Here is a 21739-nt window from a genome sequence, read left to right on the forward strand (position 1 = left end):
AAGAGTGGCGAGAGAGAGCATCCTCCTGGTTGTATTGAGAGTCTTCACTGGATATTGGTGGAGCAGACAAGGAGACTGGAGGTGAACAGCTCGGTACCGTGGTGACTCCAGTGGTCAAATTGTGCCCGGTACTGGGGCTCCAGCACGAAGTAAAGGGTACTCTCAGATACCACCAGATCCTTAGAAAACCAAAATTCCTATGGTACCGTGGCAATCAGTATTATCAGGCCTTTCCATTGCTGACTTGTCAGTACCAAGCAATCTGGCGACGTTGGCCAAGATGAGCAGTCCGAACAAGGTTGTTTAGCTGTCATCAGTACAGGGGTCTTCCACACTGGTGCTCTCTTCACGGAGGCAGTGGTACAGCCCATACTCCTATCTCCAACTGGTGGTACCACTGCCTCAGCACCTGTGCCTATAGGGTCCTTGGCTTAGTAGCAGTGTCTGCACTGAATGACCCACGCGATTTGTTGGTTCTATGCTTAGGAGCCATCGGTACTGAAATGACCAAACGTGCCGGAGATCTCCTCAGGGCTCACTGTGAGGGCTCGTAGCTCTCTTTTTTGGAATCTGAAGGTTTCTTCCTTGGTTCACCCCCTTTGGAGGTAGAAGGCTGCAGTAATGTCTCTTTGATGAGGTGAGCCTCGGGAACTGGGTTGGTTGCAGAGGTCCCTCCACCAGGAGCAGTTTCAGCTTTAGTTCCAGTTTTTCCCAGAATCAGGCATTTAGCTACTGGCAAAAAGTACACTTCTGTGGAATGTGGGCCTCTCTGAGGCAATGGACACAGTGGGAATGTCCATCTGTTATTGGTATGGCCTCTCTGCAGGAGAGGCTCCCCTGGGCTTAAGAGGTATCAGACATGCCCCTTGCTGGGGACAATCTCTGGTGGGGGGCGGGGGGGAAGGAGGGAGGGAAAGGGATAAATATATTTTAACAGGGAAGGGACAAAATGTAACTGAAACCCTATCACACTAAGAACATCTAAGATAAAGGGATTCTAAGAGGTAAAGTATCTCTATCCAGGGGCAACTGAGAAGGAAATGAGGGTTTTAGCCCACACAGCACTAGTTAGCCTCAAGGCAGAGCATGAGTGGGAGAGAACGCATGTGCAAGCCGAACAGACAGTGCTACCGAAGACCTCTGATCAGAAGTGCAGGGATGCAGACACACCTACAGCGGAGCACCCATAGAAACACTATCTGAAGAACATGTTAAAAATTACTTAGTCCAGTTAGATGTCTTCAAGTCCCCAGAGCCTGATGAAATCCATCCTAGAATATGCCAGGAGCTGACTTAGGAGATATCTGAGCCATTAGCAAGTATCTTGGGAGAGACTCCAGAGGACTAGAAGAGGGCAAATATAGTGCCAAATCGATAAAAAGGAGAATAAGGACAATCCAGGGAATTACAGACCAGTCAGCTTAACTTCAATACCCAAAAAGATAATGGAACAAATAATCAAGCAATCATTTTGCAAATACTTAGAAGATAATAAGGCAATAAGTACCAGTCAACATGGATTTGTCAAGTACAAAACATGTCAAACCAACCGAAGAGCTTTCTTTAACAGGGTAACAAAAGCCTTAAGGATAGGAGGAAAGCAATAGATGTGGTATATTTTGACTTTAGTAATACTTTTGGAACTGTCTCACGTGACCTTCTCAAACTAGGGAAATACAGCCTAGCCCTAGATGGAGCTACTATAAGGTGGGTGGGTAACTGGTTGGAAAACCATTCCCTGAGAGTAGTTATCAGTGGTTCACAGTCAAGTTGAAAGGTCATATTGAGTGGGATCCTGCAGGGATCAGTCCTGAGTCCCATTCTGTTCAATATCTTCATCAATTATTTAGATAATGGCATAGGGAGTACAGTTATAAAGTTCACGAAAAATAAGCTGGGAGGTATTGCAAGTGCTTTGGAGGATAGGATTAAAATTCAAAATGACCTGGACAAACTGGAGAAATGGTCTGAAGTAAACAGGATGAAATTCAATAAGGACTAATGCAAAGTACTCCACTTAGGAAGGAACAATCAATTGCATATAGACAAAATGGGAAATGACTGCCTAGGAAGGAGTACGGCAGAAAGGGATCTGCGGCTTACAGTGGATCACAAGCAAAATAGGAGTCAACAGTGTAACACTGTTTCAAAAAAAAAAAAAAAAACCAAACATCATTCTGGGATTTATTAGCAGAAGTGTTGTAAGCAAGACTCTTCCACTCTACTCCACACTGATAAGGCCTCACCTCAAGTATTGTGTCCACTTTTGGGTGTCACATTTCAGGAAAGATGTGAACAAACTGGAGAAAGTCCAGAGGAGAGCAACAAAAATTATTAAAAGTCTAGAAAATATGATCTCCGAGGAAAGATTGAAACAACTAGGTTTGTTTAGTCTGGAGAAGAGAAGACTGAGGAGGGACAAGACAGTTTTCAAGTAATAAAAGGCTGTTACAAGAAGGAAGATGAAAAAATTGTTCTCCTTAATCCAGAAGTGGGAAAACTATGGCCTGCAGGACCGTCCTGGTTGTCCCCCAAGCTCTTGGCCTGGGAGGTTAGCCCCCGGCCCCTCCCCCGCTGTTCCATCTCCCCCCCCAGCCACACCACTGCACAGGCAACGCTCTGGGCAGCGAGGCTGCCTGCTTATGCGGGGCAGCGCAGCAGCGTGTCTGGCTTCGGCCGGGCGGCACAGCAGCCAGACATGCTGCTCTGAGCAGCATGGTAAGGGGGCCGGGGCGTTGGATAAGGGGCAGTTGGTCCTGGGGGACAGGCAGGGGGTTGTTGGATGGGGGGGCAGTCAGAGAACAGGGAGCAGTTGGATAAAGCAGAGGTTCGGGGGGGGGGCGCGCCGTTAGGGGCAGGGGTCCCGGGAGGGGGCAGTCAGGGGACAAGGAGCGGGGATTGCATGGGCCAGGGGTTTTGAAGAGCGCAGACAGGGGGCAGGTGCCAGGCTGTTTGGGGGGCACAACCTTCCCTACCCAGCCCTCCGTACAGTTTTGTACCCCGATGTGGCCCTTGGGCCAAAAAGTTTGCCCACCCCTGCCTTAATCTGTAAGGATAGGACAAGAAGCAATGGGTTTCAATGGCAGCAAGGGCACTTTAGGAAAATCTTCCTGCCAGGGTAGTTAAGCACTGGAATAAAATTTCCTAGGGAGGTTGTGGATGACCTCGAGGTACCTTCCAGTCCTACAATTTCTATGATTATACAGTGGGTCTGGAGACTACGGCTCAAATCTCAGTGAGGGTCACTAAAGAAAAAATGGATTAGTGATCTCATCTTAGCTCCATTTATCATCACCTCTAGACCACCACAATTTGGCATAGTCCAGTAACCGTTCTAGAGACCAAGATCAGACTGCATGTATTGAGAGCTGTGTGCAGAAGCTAGCAAAGTGCTTGACTGTACAATGCCTGACTCAGACAAGTACTATTGGCCACTCATGTTCCCGAGCACTAACTTTACATTTTTGAGTAGTCACATAAAAAAAAAAAACACACACCTGACTTCAGTTTTCCAATACAAAATTACAGTAAATAAGGCATGCATTCAACACCTTAGAGAAAGGTTTAATATATATAACCATCTCATTGATACAATAACCAAGAAACATTTCCCCAAGTGCATCACGGAACATTTTGTCAGTAAGTACTGTGATACCCAATGTTTACCAAAGCACAAATGTGTTTTTTTTATACTGATGAGGGTTGCCTATAACAGTAAGTGACAGTGTATTGGAGTCAATATTTGAAACAAGGCATCACTCCCACTATTTTTAAATGCATGAATAGACTTTTCTGGAAGCAGTGTTTTTAGCTTGACAGTCAAGGGACGTAAGGGAACACAGGTTTTTGTTTTAGGTTCCTCACCATGCCCTACCCACCCTTCTTACTGGAGCCATTGTGGCCTTGCTCACAGATAATGAGTCCCAACAGCTGCTTCCCAGGCACCATAGTCAAATCTTAGAAGTCTCCAGCTCTCCAAAAAAGGCTGCTGGATCAGCAGAGGCTTGTACACTTTTACAGACTGATATCTAAACATTCCTCCTGACACTGAGCCTGCATTTCTCCAAATCAACACCACTGACATTTCCAACTGGTGTTAAAGGAGTTCTTGTTGACATTTAGTTATTACTTATTCTGACTTTTCATGCCACCTGATCCTTATTGCCACACTTTTCCCTATTTCCTCTTCTCCATGCCTACATCCTTTGTTCCTCTACTCCCCTTCATTCCTCCTCTCTCATCTTTCACCATTCCCACCTCCCTTCCCAATGTTTCACAGGCCTGGTCTACACTGGGGGTGGGGATCGATCTAAGATACGCAACTTCAGCTACGAGAACAGCGTAGCTGAAGTCGACGTATCTTAGATCAACTTAGAATCACTTACTTCACGTCCTCGCGGAGCGGGATCGACAGCCACTACTCCCCCGTCGACTCCGCTTCCACAACTTGCAGTGGTGGAGTTCCAGAGTCGACAGCAGAGCGATCGGGGATCAATTTATCGCGTCTACACTAGACGAGATAAATCAATCCCCAACAGATTGATCACTACCCGCCGATCCGGCGGGTAGTGTAGACGTGGCCACAGAGTGCCACCAAAACAAACGGGCGGGGGCGGAGTTAAGAGAAGATAAAAACCAAACAGACTCTAGAAATAGGCAGAGGCTTAAGGAGTAAAACTATCCAGAAAGAGGCACAGGATAACAAAGCAAATACTAGAAACAAGGCAGTGGTTGGTTGATTTTTTTTTAAACTAACACATTTTAAAGAAATTGGAAACAATCAACTTGTGCAATTGTTTATTTGTACTGTGGTGGCACCTATGAGCTCCCCAACCATCATGGACTACAATCTCACTATGTGAGGCATGTAGAAAACAGAACAAGATGGTCCCTGTTCCAAACAGCTTATAATCTTAATACTATTACCTTTCCCTATTCCTTCCCCTGTTTGTTAGAGTCACTTGTTGCCTTCTGTCTTAAGCTATATTGTTTGGCTCTTTGGAGTAGGTTTTCTTCCATCTACCTAGCTACTGCCTCTCGGGGCGGGGTAGGGATGATTTACTATACTGATGAGGAAAAGCCCTTCCATCGCTGTAGCTAGTGTCTACAGCACAGTGCAGTAGCTGAAGTGACCCAGTTGTGCCAGTATTGCTCTTGAAGGGCAGACACAGCCTGAGACAGCCACTTGGAAAAACAAGGTGGGATGGCTGAACTGTCAGAAGGAGTTAGGTAAGCCACAGAGACCATCGCATCAAGAACACCCAAAAAGTTGTCTTACAGAGCTTCAAGAGGAAACTTTAGGGCACCCTCACGTGCAGCCATCTCAAATTTAATCATTCCAAAACCAAAACTAATTATTTCCCTCTCCTCTAACTCCCTTATCTCCACTGACTACTATTATCCTTCCTGTCTCCCAGGCTTGCAACCTCAGTGTAATCTGATTTATAACCCACTGGTACCCCATCCCACCCCATATCCAATCTCCATTGCTTCTTCCACATTAACTCAATCAAAATCCACTCTTGCCCCACTATTCTCACTGCCAAAATCTTTGTTCATGCACTAGCAGTCACTTGACATGCCGTAAAAAAATCTTCTAAACTCTCACCACATCTATCCAAAAGACTGCTTTAGTAAACTTCCTCTTCTGATCCCCCAACCCCTCCTACAATCCCTCAGCTAGCTTCCTGTCTTTGCACCATATTCTGTTGAGAGGCTGTCTTCCCAATATGTCCCTACGTAGTCCATGCTCTGACCAAAAGACAAAAGGTTACCCATTACCTCAAGGAGGACTTGCTGGTGTCTTAAAAGAAGGTGAAGTAATGGGACAAAGTGAAATTAACTGTTCTTGACACCTTTACTGAAGCTGAATAATCTTGGCAAGAGAAAAAACTGTCACAAAAATTCCTGGCCTAGGGAACCTCAAAGTCTATTACATGCTTGTACAACGCCTGTAACAATGAAACACCAATACTACTCTGGCCTTTAGATGCTATCACGATACACTTACTAAACCACATCGGAGAAGGATTACTCACCTTTTGTCAGAGCAACACCACAAAAGTGTTACAGTGGGCAGTCCCCCAAGCAAAAAAAAAATATATATAAATATACTACTGCTTTTAGAACTTCCCCACCAAAAAACGAAAGACAAACGTTCCCCATATAATTGAGGCATATTTGCCAACCCACCTTTATTTATTTATTCACACTGAGGAATTTTCCCAGTAAGCCCTTACCTGGATAGATAATGTACCTTTTTACGAAGCAACGCAGCCTGGAAGTTCTGAGATACAAGAGACACACTCATGATGACTTTCACAAACTGAAACACTCTGGAAAATAGCAGCTGTACTTGCTCAACTGTTCAAGACCTTGTGTTCTTTCCAGGGGGTCATTGCTTAATTACTAAACATCTACTCAGCATATTTAACATTTGAAATGTTTTCAACAATAGTTCAATGCCAAGTAGTTTAATATACACAAATGTCATTTACTTTTTAAAATGAATACAGTACTTGAAAAAGGTACTGGATTGACAGTCCCAGACAATAAACTTCTCCATTTGGCCACATAATGGACAGTGTTGGGTGGTAGCTGTGCAAGCTCCTTAATGTTAGCTTAAGAACATGCCTCCACCACATTGTGAAAGGAAGACACCTAAGAGAGCAGGCTCAGTCTTTGTGGCCATTCAATCCGTAACTCCTCTGCCAAAACTGCCAACAAGGATGCTAATTACTGTGTTTTTTATAATCAGGATCCTTAACTATTGGAAAATGAACCAAGACTAAGTAATTCATCTACCACAGGCTGCCAGATGGTAATTTCTGGTCAGTAATGAAGAAGGCTAGCTTTAAAATGCTGAGAGGTAAAAAGTTCACTGTATGCATTGTTACCAGTTTCCTGAGCCATCTAGTTGCTATAAAGTATTTTTTAATTGAATAATGCGTTTTGACTTTGAAGCGATCAGACTGATTAAACGAAAACTGGTATGGAGATATAGAAATATGTGAAGTGCAACTCTTCCAGAAAGGCAGAAAAACAGTATGAAAACAAACAGATACATTCAATGCTTACCCATCTCTTCCTTTACTGACAATTTTAACTTCAAAATAGTATATTCCACAGGCTGCAGGTATAGGATGTGTGGCTCGAACTGAAGCAGCATCCTTTGGAGTTTTGCCATGACCTGCAAAACAGTTAAAATATACTAATTTACATTAAAACCTAAAGTAAACTGTAGAAGTGCAAGTTTGACAGTGTACAAGTCAGTTGTTCAAAATAAAGGATTTGAGTAGTCAATTTACTTCAGTGCATAAAAAATTTCTGATCAGACTCATTATTTGTGTATGGAACAGCATATGAAGTAATGTTATTATGAACGTGTTTAGAATATGCTAGCCATTGTCCTTTGTCTAAACATGCCGAGAGACATACTCTGTCTGTGCTGCTTAAAAAAGGCTTTACAGATATCTGAAAACAAACAATTACAAAACAAGATTCATTCTGTTTGCAATAAAATGTGGCTATATAATTGGACAACAGTCCACATAATAAGTCTTGAAAGCGTTGCATGGCTTCTCAGTTGCACAGCATTTACTGATTTTTATAAACTGAAATGTGATACAATTGAGTTTAATCTACTGCTTGGTATACTTATATTTCTTTAAAACAATTTCAAGATATTTTGTTACTGTTGTCTACAATAAAACGGTCAGTTACTTTACAGCAAGCACAGCAGGTGGCTTATTTCCATGTTCTGAATTTCTTTGATTTCAACAATGCATTAACCCAGGGGTCCCCAACGCGGTGCCCGCAGGCACCATGGCACCCGCAGGCACCATGGCACCCACCGGGGCATTTCTGTGCGCCCAAAGGACACCCCACCGCCTAAATGCCGCCGAGAAGCGTTGCCGTTTCTCTGCAGCATTTCGGTGGCGGCGCTTCTTCTCGCTGCCGCTTTTCGACGGCAAGGTGTCCAGCGCCCGCCACGGTCTTCTGGGAATAGCATATTGCTATTCCCACAAGAAAGGCTGGGGAACACTGCATTAACTTCATAAAGTCTTCAAATAAGTAAACGTAGGCCCTGCTCTTTTGGTTACAAAACAGCAAATGCTATATCAATCTGCTACTGCAAGAAGTCCTAATCTCTGTGTTTTTGGCCTTGGACAGTGGTTTTCAAATTCTAGTTGGCTGTGTACTACCTTTAGTATGTGTCATTAATAACCTCTTTTTTAATTTAAAACTGTATGAATAATCCAACATTGATTTTTTACTGAAAGTTATAAGTAGCCTGTAATTTACTTTCTGCAGTCAAGTCATGCTCCTGCCATGTACTCAAATTACAAGACTGAATGCACTTATTGTATTTCTCAACACTGGTAAGTTATAATTACCCCAGGATGATTCTATTAGAGTAATAAGCAAATCTACAGCTCTAGGAGTTCCAGAATAAGTTTTTGTTTTGTTCTTAAGTGTTAGCAGTTCATTGTTTAGATGCCATAAATTAGGTTGCCAGACTTGTCTATACAGAAGTCCTTGGGCCTAATAAGCAGCCAAAGCCTTAAAGGGGCCTCTCTGAAGCTTGTGAGCAGAGCATGAACTCTGACTGTTGTGTTTAAAGGCGGTACTATTAATTTAGAAATTACTTGTGTTAAAAAAAATTCCAACCTGTTTACAAGTAAAACCAAAGAACTGACTACAGAAAAAATATTTTCCCAAGTTTACTTTATCCATTTGAAAGTGATTTCTGTAGTTCGTTTAATTGCTTCCACTGTATATTCAAGTCAGTTTCCGCTATTTGTGTGGGCCTTTCATACAACAGAAGACAAAAACATTTTATGAACTAAGAAAACGCAACTGTAAAGCCACTATATTGCCAGGGAGACTCAGGAGAAAGTGGCACCCCAAACTACTTTTAGCTCATTTTAAAAACTGACTCCATTTCAAGTTTCTGTCCCTTCAAAAGTTTCCTTATTGTTCCTATGTAGGCGCTGAATTTTAAATATACGGGTTTTTGTCTCAGATGATCTGCGGTTATCACTTTTGACAGTGAATTCCACTGCAAGGAATGCAGTCGGCCGAGTATCTCAAACGTCACACACACCTGTAAAGCATCCCCACCTTTTTCTCTACATTACCTAAAGTAGAGAGCTTTCCTTTTAAAGACTATCATCGCCTGTGTCTCGTTTATTTTTCATAAGGGTCTTCAGAGGATGACATTTTTAAAGTGTATATTTAAAATATTTAACTAAGGGCTTCAAAAAAAAAAGTCTTCTGCAAAGAGATAGGACCTTACACAGCCGTTTCACAGCCATCCACTACAGATTTTAGTTTTACTTTGTAGGAGAGCTTGCAGACAACTAATTACAATAACTAGCTTTTTAAAGTTTAAACTTTGACTTTGTCCAAAAGCCTGACTTTGTCAAAAAAGGTTTTAAAAACTGGGAGGCTACAACATTCTAGGAATAGGGTTTCCTGCTGTTATTATAGCAGCTAGACATTCCTGTTGATTAACTTAAAGACTTTTCTGCATTTACAAATTGAACACAGTGTAAAAATAATCTAAGCATAAAAAAAATCACGTTTGAAAAAGCCAGTTGGAACATAATAGTTTAACGTCTACTGAAAATGACATTTTTAAGCTTTCAAAAATGTAATATGTAGGCCCAATCCTGCAAAGCTCTAAGCCAGAGGTTCTCAAACTTCATTGCATCACGACCCCCTTCTGACAACAAAAATTACTACACGACCCCAGGAGTGGGGACAGAAGGCTCAAGCCTGAGCCTGCCACAGACCTGCTGCCCTTGGCGGGGAGGGAAGGAAAAGAAGAGCTCCGCTGCCCCCGGGGGTCAGGGGGGAGAGGAGGGGAAGAGAAGAGGAGATGAAGCCCAAAGTCTTCAGCCCTGGGTAGAGGGGTCCTTTAGCCTAAGCCCCTCTACCCAGGGCTGAAGCCAAAGCCTGAGCCCCAGGCAGCAGGTCTCAAGCTTTGGGCCCAGGTGGTGGGGCTTGGGCTTCAGCAAGTCTAACACCAGCCCTAGCAACCCCATTAAAATGGGGTCCTGACCCCCAGTTTGAGAACCGCTGCTCTAAGCACATACCTTCACAAACACTGAGTAGAGTAGTCCTACTTAAGTCAATGGGAGTACCCATCTGGACAAAGCTATGCATGACCTTACACTCTTTAAATACAGCTTAAATAAATACAGTTCCAAAATCTGATTTTTGATAGTTTTAGCAGACAGCTTAGTGAGCCAGCTGAGAAAGAAATAAGAACAAAACTACTCTTGGTGAACACATGGGGAAAGGTTTTAATGAGACCAAAAAATGGTCTGTTGAATACTGCCTTACTTCAATTTCTTCCACAGATGACACTTGGTTTTAAATTGGGCAAAATTAGATCCCAACTTTGCCACTGTAACACAGACAGCAATCAAAACAGAATCACTTTGCCATTCTTACACAGTGTTGGTTTGGTGGTACTTCAAGTGCTCCTGGGAAAACTGAACAGGATTACCACAACCAGATCCCTCCCTTTTGTTTATTAGAGAAATTTAGAGATACAACTGGATGCACTGGAAGTCAGCTAGAAGATTTTTAACTTGGCATTAGAGGCAATTCAGAGAGGACTTGTCTTTACATGGAAAGAAAAAAGACTGCACCGTCAACAAAGGTGTGGTTAATATCTATTAGCCAAAGCCTCACTGAGAAAAATCCTATCAATGGCTGTTTATTCAAATTGTATCATTTTTGCCCATTTTGTTTGGGCAATCACCCACAGGTGACCTAAATGAACTCTGTTTCTAGGAAACAACAAATTAAAAAACAAACCAACCAGGATTACTGGTTTTTTGTCTGTTTGTTTGAAAAACTGTACCGCTTATGGTTTGTCCTGTCTATTTAGGTAAATCTCTTTATGATTATCTTCGCAATTAAATCCTGTGCTACTTTTTGGCTTATGATCACAGACACAGTATTAGAAAACATAACTATCAGAGAGTATCGGTGAACATTAACATGTTAGAAAATCACTGGAACATTTTCATTTCCCGTTTTATTGTGAATGAATGAAAATTTAAAAATATTTAAACTAATAATTCAAAGATAGTATTTTCATACGAATTCCATTTTGTTGGGGCCTATACCCTATAAAAATGGACCTTTATGTCTGATCAACGTTCTCACCTTCAGCTAAGGACTGTTAGATGACAATGAAAGGTATATTAGCAAGTTGACAAACGCGTTTTTCTGAAATGGTTTTACCTTTCTCATTTATGAAGCTATACCAAGAAAAGTCTAAGTAATCAATGTAAATAGTGCTAGGTCAATTCTAATCAATCTGTAGATAGTTTGCGGTGTTCCAGAGGGCCCAATTTCAGCTTATTCCTATTTTATATTTATTTTGTGACAGATTTAAGAAACACAGGTGAGGTATTACTGATGCCCATATATGTATTTTTTTCTAAAGTATATATGTCTAAACTTTGACAAAACTATAGAATTAAGAATCGGAATTTCTAAAATACATAACTGAATGACTGACTCAGAAGTTTTGGGAAAAAATTATGCTGGTTCTGGTAGGTGATATGAGGACAGCTAGATGCTCCCCTCACACACAGCCTCACCATTTTTATGAGAGTATGCTTCAGATGGACAACGTTGTACAGTTTTGGCAGTGATCTTTAATTTTTGTTTGCCCCTGAGAATGTATGCTAATGTCCTGTTTTCATCATCTTAATGCCATCAGACTGTAGTCCTTCCTCTTGCACCTTGACCTGGTAACCACTATCTCCTTTTGAGACAGATCTGATTAGTTCAAGTGCTCTACATTAGGTTTACAAAAAGACAATGATCCAGTGAATGCTATTCATGCAGAACGAAGCAACACAACTGTCAAGGGTGGGAGAAGACATTCTGTCTACCTGAAACTCTGTATGGACTATCTAGTGGTGGGCAGGAAAATTACAAATCCTCAAACTCCATGAGATATGGATTTCCTTTTTCTCATAAACCAGAGAAAACAAAAAACTCAAATCTGGCAATATGACAGTTTGTTCAAATTATTAAGTGATCTGAAAAAATAAACAGAGGACCGACTACAAACTGAAAAGTGGTTTTTTCACACAATTATTTTTTCATAAGCATGTTTCGATTTTAAGATACTGCACACTAATATCTGGGAGATCAAAATGTGGCCTCGACACTGACCTCTACACTTTCTCCATACAGCTCACTCAATGGCAGGATTTTACTACCGTCAACTTACTTCTCTCCTCTTCCCTTCATCTTCAATATTTCACAAAGAAAACCTCCCATCAGAGAGGAAAGTTCACTTGGGACATTAAACAGGAGGCGAAACAAAAGTGAGAGAAACAGGTGGAAGGGAAAAGAAGAGGAAAGATGTTTGGAGAGGAAAATGATGTTATCAGAACAGTGCCAATCACAGATAAGGAACAAATGCTTCCAGAAAAGTTGATTCTATCAGAATGTTGGAGGGGCAACAGAGGAAGGTTAAATAAATGTATTTAAGGCACAAAAACAAGACCAAGAGGAAGAAGGATGATTTAGTTGGTTTTGGTCCTGCTTTGAGCAGGGGATTGGGCTAGATGACCTCTTGAGGTCTCTTCCAACCCTATGATTCTAAAGGAGTCATTTTTTTGGTCTTGCATGCGTCTCGACTGGATCTATTTTTCAAGTGGACTGATGGAGAATCCCACAAATCTCTCCCCAATCCAAATGTGCCAATCAAAATCTTTACAAACACAAAACTACTGGTTCTCAAACTACAAAGAACCAAATGTTCCTTCCCCATTGTCTAGATAGCTGAAGGTGTATTGCCTGTGCCAGCACTTACAAGATTAGAGAGACTGAACCTTTTCTTTAATTGGAGCCCTACTTGAAATAGTTTTGCAATGGGTGACATTCTATAAAATGCAAGAACACAGTCGATACCATCTTTCCTTATTTCCATCATCCATTATCCGTCCTGTCCTTTTCTATTTTCTTTTTGTTTTGTCTTGCTTGCGTCTTTTAATGTTGTTGGGGGTTTTCTTTGGTCATTTATTTTCTTTTAGTTCTCCCCTCACAAGTAGATACAGAGAAGTGGGGTGGCGTCTGTTGGTGCCAGCCGTAGCTTAGCCAAAAATTGCAAAAACAAAGAAGCGAAGCGAAGCTTGGGCTACCAGCATATATAGGAGCTACTCCAATGCCTGTCTATGGGCTTGTCTACATGTAAAACACTACAATGGCACAGCTATACCAATGTAAATTCTTAGTGTAGACCAGGCCAAAATTAAAGGTGACAATGGAACAGGGAGGGAAAGATGGGCAGTTTTCAAGCAGCCATTCACTGCTTTAACAATATAGCACATTTCTAGTTAGGAGAAGGAGAGGAGGCTATGTGTATTACAGTTGCCCCTCACCCACTCCACTTCTGATCCACGTTCCCTTGGACTAGTCTGGTGACCCCATTGGTCTATTCATCCTTCATCCCCGCATTGTCGTCAAGTAAGATTAAGTTAACAGTAATTAGCGTGATAACTTAGTCAATGTACTTTTACAGCAACAATCTCCCTAGTTTCCAAGTGCCCAATGTTCTCTAAGTAGCCGCCCACGTTTCAAAAACACATGGTTACATCCTGCTGGTGGGAGGGCTGAGGAAGAGGGCAAAGAGAAAAACAACTATATTGTCACATTAAAACAGATCAGAAAGATTCTATATCTACCTGTTTATTATAAACTATTATTTAAAACACACAGCAAAAGAAACCAAATACAAGTGGGAGGACTTGCTAACCATAAAGCTATGTCCTTGCTATGAGAATCCTTACAGCAGCCAGATCCCAGTACACACAAAATACTCCTAAAAATATCAAAGTAATAAAAATCCAAACAAAAGCCAGAAAATTCAAATATAAAGGACATCCTGGAAATATTAACTTACAAACCAAAAAGCCTAAAATAAGGCTTACCAAATTTGTATTTATTGGCTTTTGTATGTTTGCATCAAACTTCGTGTTACATAAAATGAATATTTTGTATTTAATATAGATTAGGACCTGTCTATTGTAGGCTATTTTACAGAATACATCTAGCCTTTTTTGGCACCCATATCATATGATTTGTATGTTTTGTGTTGCCATCTTCCTCCTCTTTGAATCAACCGTAAAATGTTTCTCAAGACTTCACTTGAGCTTCACCTCTGTAAACTTTGAGAAAGGGTAACCACAAGGCTTTAGGGTTATTCCTCCCCTCCCCCATACTCATTTTGACTACAATCTGACCTCGCCATCGTTGCCAACCCAGAAGCTGTTTTTAATCTGAAGCATTTCTACTTTAGGACTTGGGCGTGGAATGCCAGATGTGTTTTTTTCAGGTCAGGGTGAACTCATGTTTCTAGCTTATATGACATTTTCACAACAACCAATACTTAAAGTACCTTATTGTTATCTCTGGCTGATTTACGAGTGTATGTAATTTGCATATCTTTTCTTCTGCAATAAAAGCCTTAACAATACTGTAAACTGATCTGTGAGAAACCTGAGCACAAAGTATGAGATTGAGATTAAAATGTAGGAAAAACTAATCTTGAATATTACCCACACTACTACTCTCAACATTATGTATAGTACTTACACAGGGACTATAATCAGTGACTACTTTTAATTCTATTATTTCATATGTTTCATTTCCTACAAATCAAGATGTGTTTTCTCTGTGGCTTCCCCTCCCTGACATTTCTGTGTTTAGTAGTTTTACATTTATGCATCTTATAACTCCTTATACCGCCTGTTCTCTCCATTTCTAGACAAAAAGCATTTCTTGTCCTTATTTTTGTAGCTAGACACATGACACCATGCCGATTCTGCTTTATTCTCCTGCTTGTCCTCAAACTCGTTTGATAACAGAATCAACAGGCTGAGGAAGTCTACTAGTTTATAGCCCCCCCCGCCCCCCCAAAAAAAAAGAAAAAAAAAACCGAGTGAGAAAGGAGAAGAGATCGGATAGGCCTTCCCGCTCCTCTCCCACGGGTTTATACTGGGGGGGGGGGGGAGGAGAGGGAAACGGGGAACCCGGATGATCACCCCCGATCATGTAAACTCTTTAGGAGATCTCAGAAAGAGTTATTTCTTGTTGTGTCTTCCCCCCGTTCAAGCTGGTGCCTTTCCCAAGCGCGATTTCCTCCCAGGTGAGGAGGAGACCCATAGGGGAGCAGACTTAAGTAGAAGGGGCGCTGAGGTGAGAAGCCAGGAGCCCAGGTCCCCCCCCTCCCCCAGGGAACTGGGCAAGGGGCCCCAGGGAGGCCGCATGTGTACATACCCCTCTCACCCCCAGGCGGTTTGTCTCTATATAGAGAGCCATGGCCTAGCTCCCGGCTCCATGCGGGGAGGGCCCTGGGTCCCGGCGGGAGCGGAGACGAGGGGGGCGCCCCCCCGGTGAGGCCGGGCCCTGCATCCAGCCCAGGGCAGACGCCCCCCGCGGGCCGGGCTCTCACCTTTGTAGTGCACCCGCAGGTTGTTCTGCGAGAGGCCGATGTAGCTGAATTTGTCCTTCGGGCTCCAGGAGCGGGGCAGCGGTGTTTCCTGTTCGTCCACGGCCGGGTACAGCCGCTTCAGCCGCCGCTTCAGCTCCTTCTCCTGCTCGTTGAGGGCCGGGTCCCCGTGCGGGAAGGCGGCCGGGGCGCTGCTCCCCGCCGGCAGGCCCAGGGCGGGCAGAGGCCCGGCGGCGGGCGGAGGCGGGGGAGGCGGCGGGGCCGCGGTGGCCGGTGGCGGGGGAGGCGGCGGGTGGAGCAGCAGCGCGGCCGCCGGGGCCGAGGCCGGCGCGGGGCCGGCGCTAGCGGCGGGGGCGGCGATCCCCGAGGCCTGGGGAGCTGCCGTCAACGGAAGCTGCTGCTGCCCGGACATCCCGGCCTCCGCCACCTCCTGCGGCGGCGGCTGTCCGCGGACCGTCTCCGGGGCGGGCGCGGCGGGCAGGCCCGGGCACTGCGGAGCGAGGCGGGGAGGGGGTGGGGGAGTGGGCGGTTTAGACGGGCAGCCCGGAACCGGAGTCGCGGGGGGGAGGGGAAGGGCGAGGAAGGCGGCGGTTACGGACCCGGGGCTAGTGGGGGAGCACGCGCGGGTGGCTCGAGTTCGGGCCGCTGCGCAGACAGAGGGGAGCGGGGTGAGAGCGCGAGACACCGCGGCTGGTCCCCAGGCCGGCGCCAGACGCTGCTGCTGCTGCGGTGGAACGTCCCGGATCAGCTGAGCAGCTCCCCGCGGCGGCGCGAGGAGGAGGAGAAGGAGGAGGGGCTTCCGCCAATCACAGGGCGCGAGGGCGGCGCCCAATCCGCTCCTGCACGAGAGAAGGCGTGAAGGCGGGGGAGGCTGGGCCGGGCGGCGCGGCTGCACCGGGCGCTAGTGCGAAGCGTGGCAGCTGCAGGGGAGGCCTGCACGTTTGCCATGCTCTTAGTTTCGTCCGAGCCTGGGGGCCTCCTGTCCCAGTCCTGCTTGGCTGAGACTAGAGGGCTGAACATGGGCTAGCTCAGGCTACAAGCTACTACCTGGACGAGGGGTGGGGAGCTGCAGGTACACCAGCGCCAGCAAAAATCCTAGGGGGCCTCCCTCGCTCACTCTCACCCCTGAGCCAAGAGGGTGAGATCATAGAGGAGGTTTGGAAGAGACCTCAGGAGTTCATCTGGTCCAACCCCCTGCTCAAAGCAGGACCAGCCCCAATTAAATCATCCCAGCCAAGGCTTTGTCAAGTGGGGCCTTACAAACCTCTAAGGAAGGAGATTCCTCCACCTCCCTAGATAACGCATTCCAGTGCTTCACCACCCACCTAGTGAAACAGTGTTTCCTAATATCCAACTGAGACTTCCCCCACTGCAACTTGAGACCATTGATCCTTGTTCTGTCATCTACCGCCACTGAGAACAGCCGAGCTCCATCCTCTTTGGAACCCCCCTTCAGGTAGTTGAAGGCTGCTATCAAATCCTCCCCACTCTTCTCTTCTACAGACTAAATAACCCCAATTCCCTCAGACTCCCCTTGTAAGTCATGTGCCCCAGGCCCCTAATAATTTTCGTTGCCCTCCTCTGGACTCTCTCCTATTTGTCCACATTCCTTCTGTAAGGGGGGGGACTAAAACGGGATGCAGTATTCCAGGTGTAGCCTAATCAGTGTCAAATAGAAAGGAATAATCACTTCCCTCCATCTGCTGGCAATGCGCTTACTAATACACCCCAATATGCCATTGGCCTTCTTGGTCAGTCCTGGGGGGCGGGGAAAGAAGCTCCTGCGGGCTTGGGTGGTGGTACAGTCTTGGGAGACTGAGGGAGGGAGCTGCCCTGTTGTACCTGTGGCAGTCAGCAACCTGCACAGGCATTAAATATGATCACACTTGCCTTAGGGTGCTACTGTACAATAATCCTATTTTATAGATTGGGTCTGTTGATTTTAGGCAAGGAGCCTTTTGCTTTGTAGAGGATAACACTGTTCTGTGGTGGAGTCTGGGCAGCTGTTGCTTAGCATGTTTCACAGTAGCAGCCGTGTTAGTCTGTATCCGCAAAAAGAACAGGAGTACTTGTAGCACCTTAGAGACTAACAAATTTATTAGAGCATAAGCTTTTGTGGACTACAGCCCACTTCATCGGATGCATAGAATGGAACATATAGTAAGAAGCAACCACACAACAAAAACACTAACCCAGGAACCTATCCTTGCAACAAAGCCCAATGCCAACTCTGTCCACATATTTATTCAAGTGACACCATCATAGGACCTAATCACATTTGCCACACCATCAGGGGCTCGTTCAGCTGCACATCTATCAATGTGATATATGCCATCATGTGCCAGCAATGCCCCTCTGCCACGTACATTGGCCAAACCGGACAGTCTCTAGGCAAAAGAATAAATGGACACAAATCTGACATCAGGAATCATAACATTCAAAAACCGGTAGGAGAACACTTCAACATCTCTGGCCACTCAGTAAAAGACTTAAGGGTGGCAATTTTGCAATAGAAAAGCTTCAAAAACAGACTCCAACGAGAAACTGCTGAGCTTGAATTAATATGCAGACTAGATACCATTAACTTGGGTTTGAATAGAGACTGGGAGTGGCTGGGTCATTATACGTATTGAATCTATTTCCTTAAGTTAAGTATCCTCACACCTTCTTGTCAACTGTCTGAATGGGCCATCTTGATTATCACTACAAAAGTTTTTTTCTCCTGCTGATAATAACTCATCTTAATTAATTAGCCTCTTACAGTTTGTATGGCAACTTCCCTGTATATATCTATCTATATATATCTTCTTACTATATGTTCCATTCTGTGCATCTGATGAAGTGGGCTGTAGCCCACGAAAGCTTATGCTCTAATAAATTTGTTAGTCTCTAAGGTGCCACAAGTACTCCTGTTCTTGTTGCTTAGCATGTATTTGATCTTAAAGGAATGATATCTCTTAGATTGCCAGTAACAAAAATAATGTACAGTTATTACGAGGAACACCTATGATTATTGTACACAAAAAAAATTAGAGTATCAATTCTTAAACTATGGTCTATGGAGTGAGTACTTCCTTGTGGTCTACAAGAGTTACTCCTCCCATAGAGTGGGTTTTTCTCCCTGTTTTCGGTACTAAAATTCAATACATTCATACTACAGCTATTCACAAAGCGCTCACTCTGTATCTGACCCATCAGTCCTCATCCTCAAAAGAAACCTACAACATAACACTTTCAAAAGATGAGCATGGGAGCTTACAGACATAACTTTGGCTGACACTAAAAATCATGGTCTTGTACTGGATTATGGTTTATTACAACAATGTGGGCCTCATCCACACACTATAGATATAGATGTTATAGTTAATATATATAAACGATCTGTATGGCCCTGAGGATGTCAATGGGCCATAGCTGTGTGCTGATTGGGCCGCAAGTGGCCCGTGGGCCATGGGCTGAGAACCACTCGCATAAGTAGTTAGCACATATTCTATATGCTCAAGGTTGTATTTAGCTATGACACTCTGAGTACCTTTCCCAGACCGGAAGAAGAGCTCTGTGGAACTCAAAAGCTTGCCTCTCTCACCAATAGAAGTTAATCCAATAAATAGAGCCCTACCAAATTTATGGCCATGAATAGCATATATTTGCATGTACCCATCATGGACCATGAAATCTGGATAGTGTAGGTTAAAAGTACACAAAAGACCAGATTTCACGGGGGAGACCAGCATTTCTCAAATTGGGGGATCTGACCCAAAATGGAGTTGCAGGGGGGAGTCACAAGGTTATTTTAGGGGAGTCGCAGTATTGCCACCCTCACTTCTGTTCTGACTTCAGAGCTGGGCCGCCAGAGAGCAGTGGCTGTTGGCCAGGTGCCCAGCTGTGAAGGCAGTGCCCTGCTAGCAGCAGCACAAAAGTAAGGGTGGCAATACCATACCCAGGCCATCCTTACTTCTGCATTGCTGCTAGCAGGGTGCTGCCTTCAGAGCTGGGCTCCCAGCCAGCCACCGCCGCTCTCCAGCTGCCCAGCTCTGAAGCCAGCACTGCCGCCAGCAGCAGCAGAGAGGGTAGCAGTACCGCAACCCCCTCTACAATAACCTTGCGAACCCTCTCCCCCCCAAAAAAACTCTCCTTTTTGAGTCAGGACCCCTACAATTACAACACTGTGAAATTTCAGATTTAAATAGCTGAAATCATGAAATTTACAATTTTTAAAATCCTATGACCGTGACATTGACCAAAATGGACCGTGAATTTGGTAGGGCCCTACCAATAAATGACATTATGTCACCACCTTCTCTTTTTAATATCCTGGGACCAACATGGCTACAACAACACTGCATACAATCTTTCTTATAGCAAATCGTCTATACTATGAGAAAGTATGAGAACTGCTGGATTAAAGGGGGAGGGGGAAAATGTTCCTATTTCCCCCATTTGTTTACTTTGTGGTTTTGACAGTGCTTTGAATAGTTAGATTCATTGTTGCCCCTATATAGTCAAGTAGTTAGTCAACTACCTGTGCAAGTCTCTCACACAGCTACTTAGAAAACATTTAAGAATCAGAAAAAATTTAAAACCATAAATATTGGAGGGGCAGCTCAACTGCAGGCATAGTACCTGAAACAAATTTTAAATAACTATTATAGATAGCAAGATTTTAAGGTGGCAGAGGCTCAAGACAAGAATGAAAACAGGAAATTAAAAGAGGAGATAATCTTCATTCCATAGTTCTGGGTGACAGTGGTGTAATAAAGGTATTGCACTCAGGAATGTTTGTAAGAGACTAATTATTATTTCCTGTATCTTGTCACGTGACATGCGTCAGAATTATAAAATGTTGTACCTCTGACATGTGTGAGAGAGTCTGTATATATGATCCCTAGAAGCTACAGTTTTGTTTTGTTTTTTTTTTGATCAAATGGCAATAAAGCATAAAATACCAGTTTAAAAAAAACAAACAAACCCTGCTGCAACTCCAATAAACACACACAAATAGAAACATCTAAGACAGAGGTAAAAAAATGAATGGCCATACTGGATTAGATCTGAGATCCAGATAATCCATTGTCTTGTCTCAGACAGTGGCCAATACTGGATGTGTCAGAGGCAAATGTGAGAACACCCTGCCAGCGCAGGGACCCCCACATTAGGTCTTATCCTGATTGCCAATACAGTCAGAAACTGGCTTAAACCTTGAAAGTTTAATGATTTAGCATTCTAAATTAATAGGCAGCAGGTTTAAAACAAACAAAGGAAAGTATTTCTTCACACAACGCACAGTCAAAATGTGGAACTCTTTGCCAGAGGATGTTGTGAAGGCCAAGACTATAACTGGCTTCAAAAAAAGAACTAGATAGTTCAGGGAGAATAAGTCCATCAATAACCGTTAGCCATGATGAGCAGGGATTCAAAACCATGCTCTGAAGTGTCCTTAGCCCCTGTTTGCCAGAAGCTGGGAATGGCCCAACAGGATGGATCACTTGATCATTACCTGTTCTGTTCATTCCCTCTGAAGCACCTGGCATTGGCCACTGTTGGTCGACAGAATACTGGGCTCTATGGACCATTGCTCTGACCCAGTATGGCCATTCTTATGTTCTAATTTTTTTGTTAGCAGTAACTTTTAATTCTGGATATTTATGTTATCCATACAACTATCCAGTCTGTTTTTTAATCTTCCTGAGGTCTTGACCTCAACAACTTCCTGTGGCAATGAGTTCCATGGTCTAATTACATGTTGTGTGCAAAAGTATTTCCTTTTATTTGTTTTGAATTTGCAACCTTTTAATGCTGGTCCCTTTGTTCCTGTACTATGAAACAGGGAGAGCAGAAGTTCCTGCTCTGCCTTTTCTACTCCATTCATTATTTTATATACTTTTACTATCTCCCCTCTTATTCAACTCCTTTCTAAGGTAAATAATTTCAGTCTTTTCAATCTGTCTTCACATAAGAGTTTTTCCCTGTTCCTAATCATTCTTGTATGTAGTGGTGTTGTAGCTGTGTCAGTTTCAGGATATTAGAGAGAGACAAAGTAGGTGAGGTAATATATTTTATTGGACCAACTTCTCAAAAGGCTTGTCTTTCTCACCAACAGAAGTTGGTCCAGTAAAAGATATTACCTAAAACCACCTTGCTCCCTAATCAGTCTTGTCATCCTTCTTGTTACAAGACCAATTGCCCTTGGGCTCATTCTTCTCATATCCTTTTTGATATAGAGTGAGCAGCAACGCACACAGTATTCCA

At 43.8% G+C, this 21739-nt stretch overlaps 1 protein-coding gene across 5 annotated transcripts in view; it reads right to left on the bottom strand.

Annotated features, from left to right (window-relative positions):
* Window positions 1–16248, bottom strand: part of RANBP9 (RAN binding protein 9) — a 70825-nt gene extending 54577 nt beyond the window's left edge. For 3 of the 5 annotated variants that reach the window (XM_048839945.2, XM_048839943.2, XM_048839944.2), the window contains exons 1-2: window positions 15494–16247; window positions 7078–7189 (exon numbers count right to left, since the gene is read on the bottom strand). In XM_048839945.2, coding sequence (XP_048695902.1) covers window positions 7078–7189; window positions 15494–15902 — 521 coding nt within the window. In that variant the 5' untranslated portion in view covers window positions 15903–16247. Of the gene's footprint in view, window positions 1–7077; window positions 7190–15493 lie in introns of all 5 variants that reach the window. The other 2 variants (XM_048839942.2, XM_075125363.1) reach the window with 2 other exon arrangements.
* Between the last annotated feature and the right edge of the window lie 5491 nt (window positions 16249–21739).

This window comes from Caretta caretta, chromosome 2 (assembly GCF_965140235.1).
Source record: "Caretta caretta isolate rCarCar2 chromosome 2, rCarCar1.hap1, whole genome shotgun sequence".
Taxonomy (NCBI): domain Eukaryota; kingdom Metazoa; phylum Chordata; order Testudines; family Cheloniidae; genus Caretta; species Caretta caretta.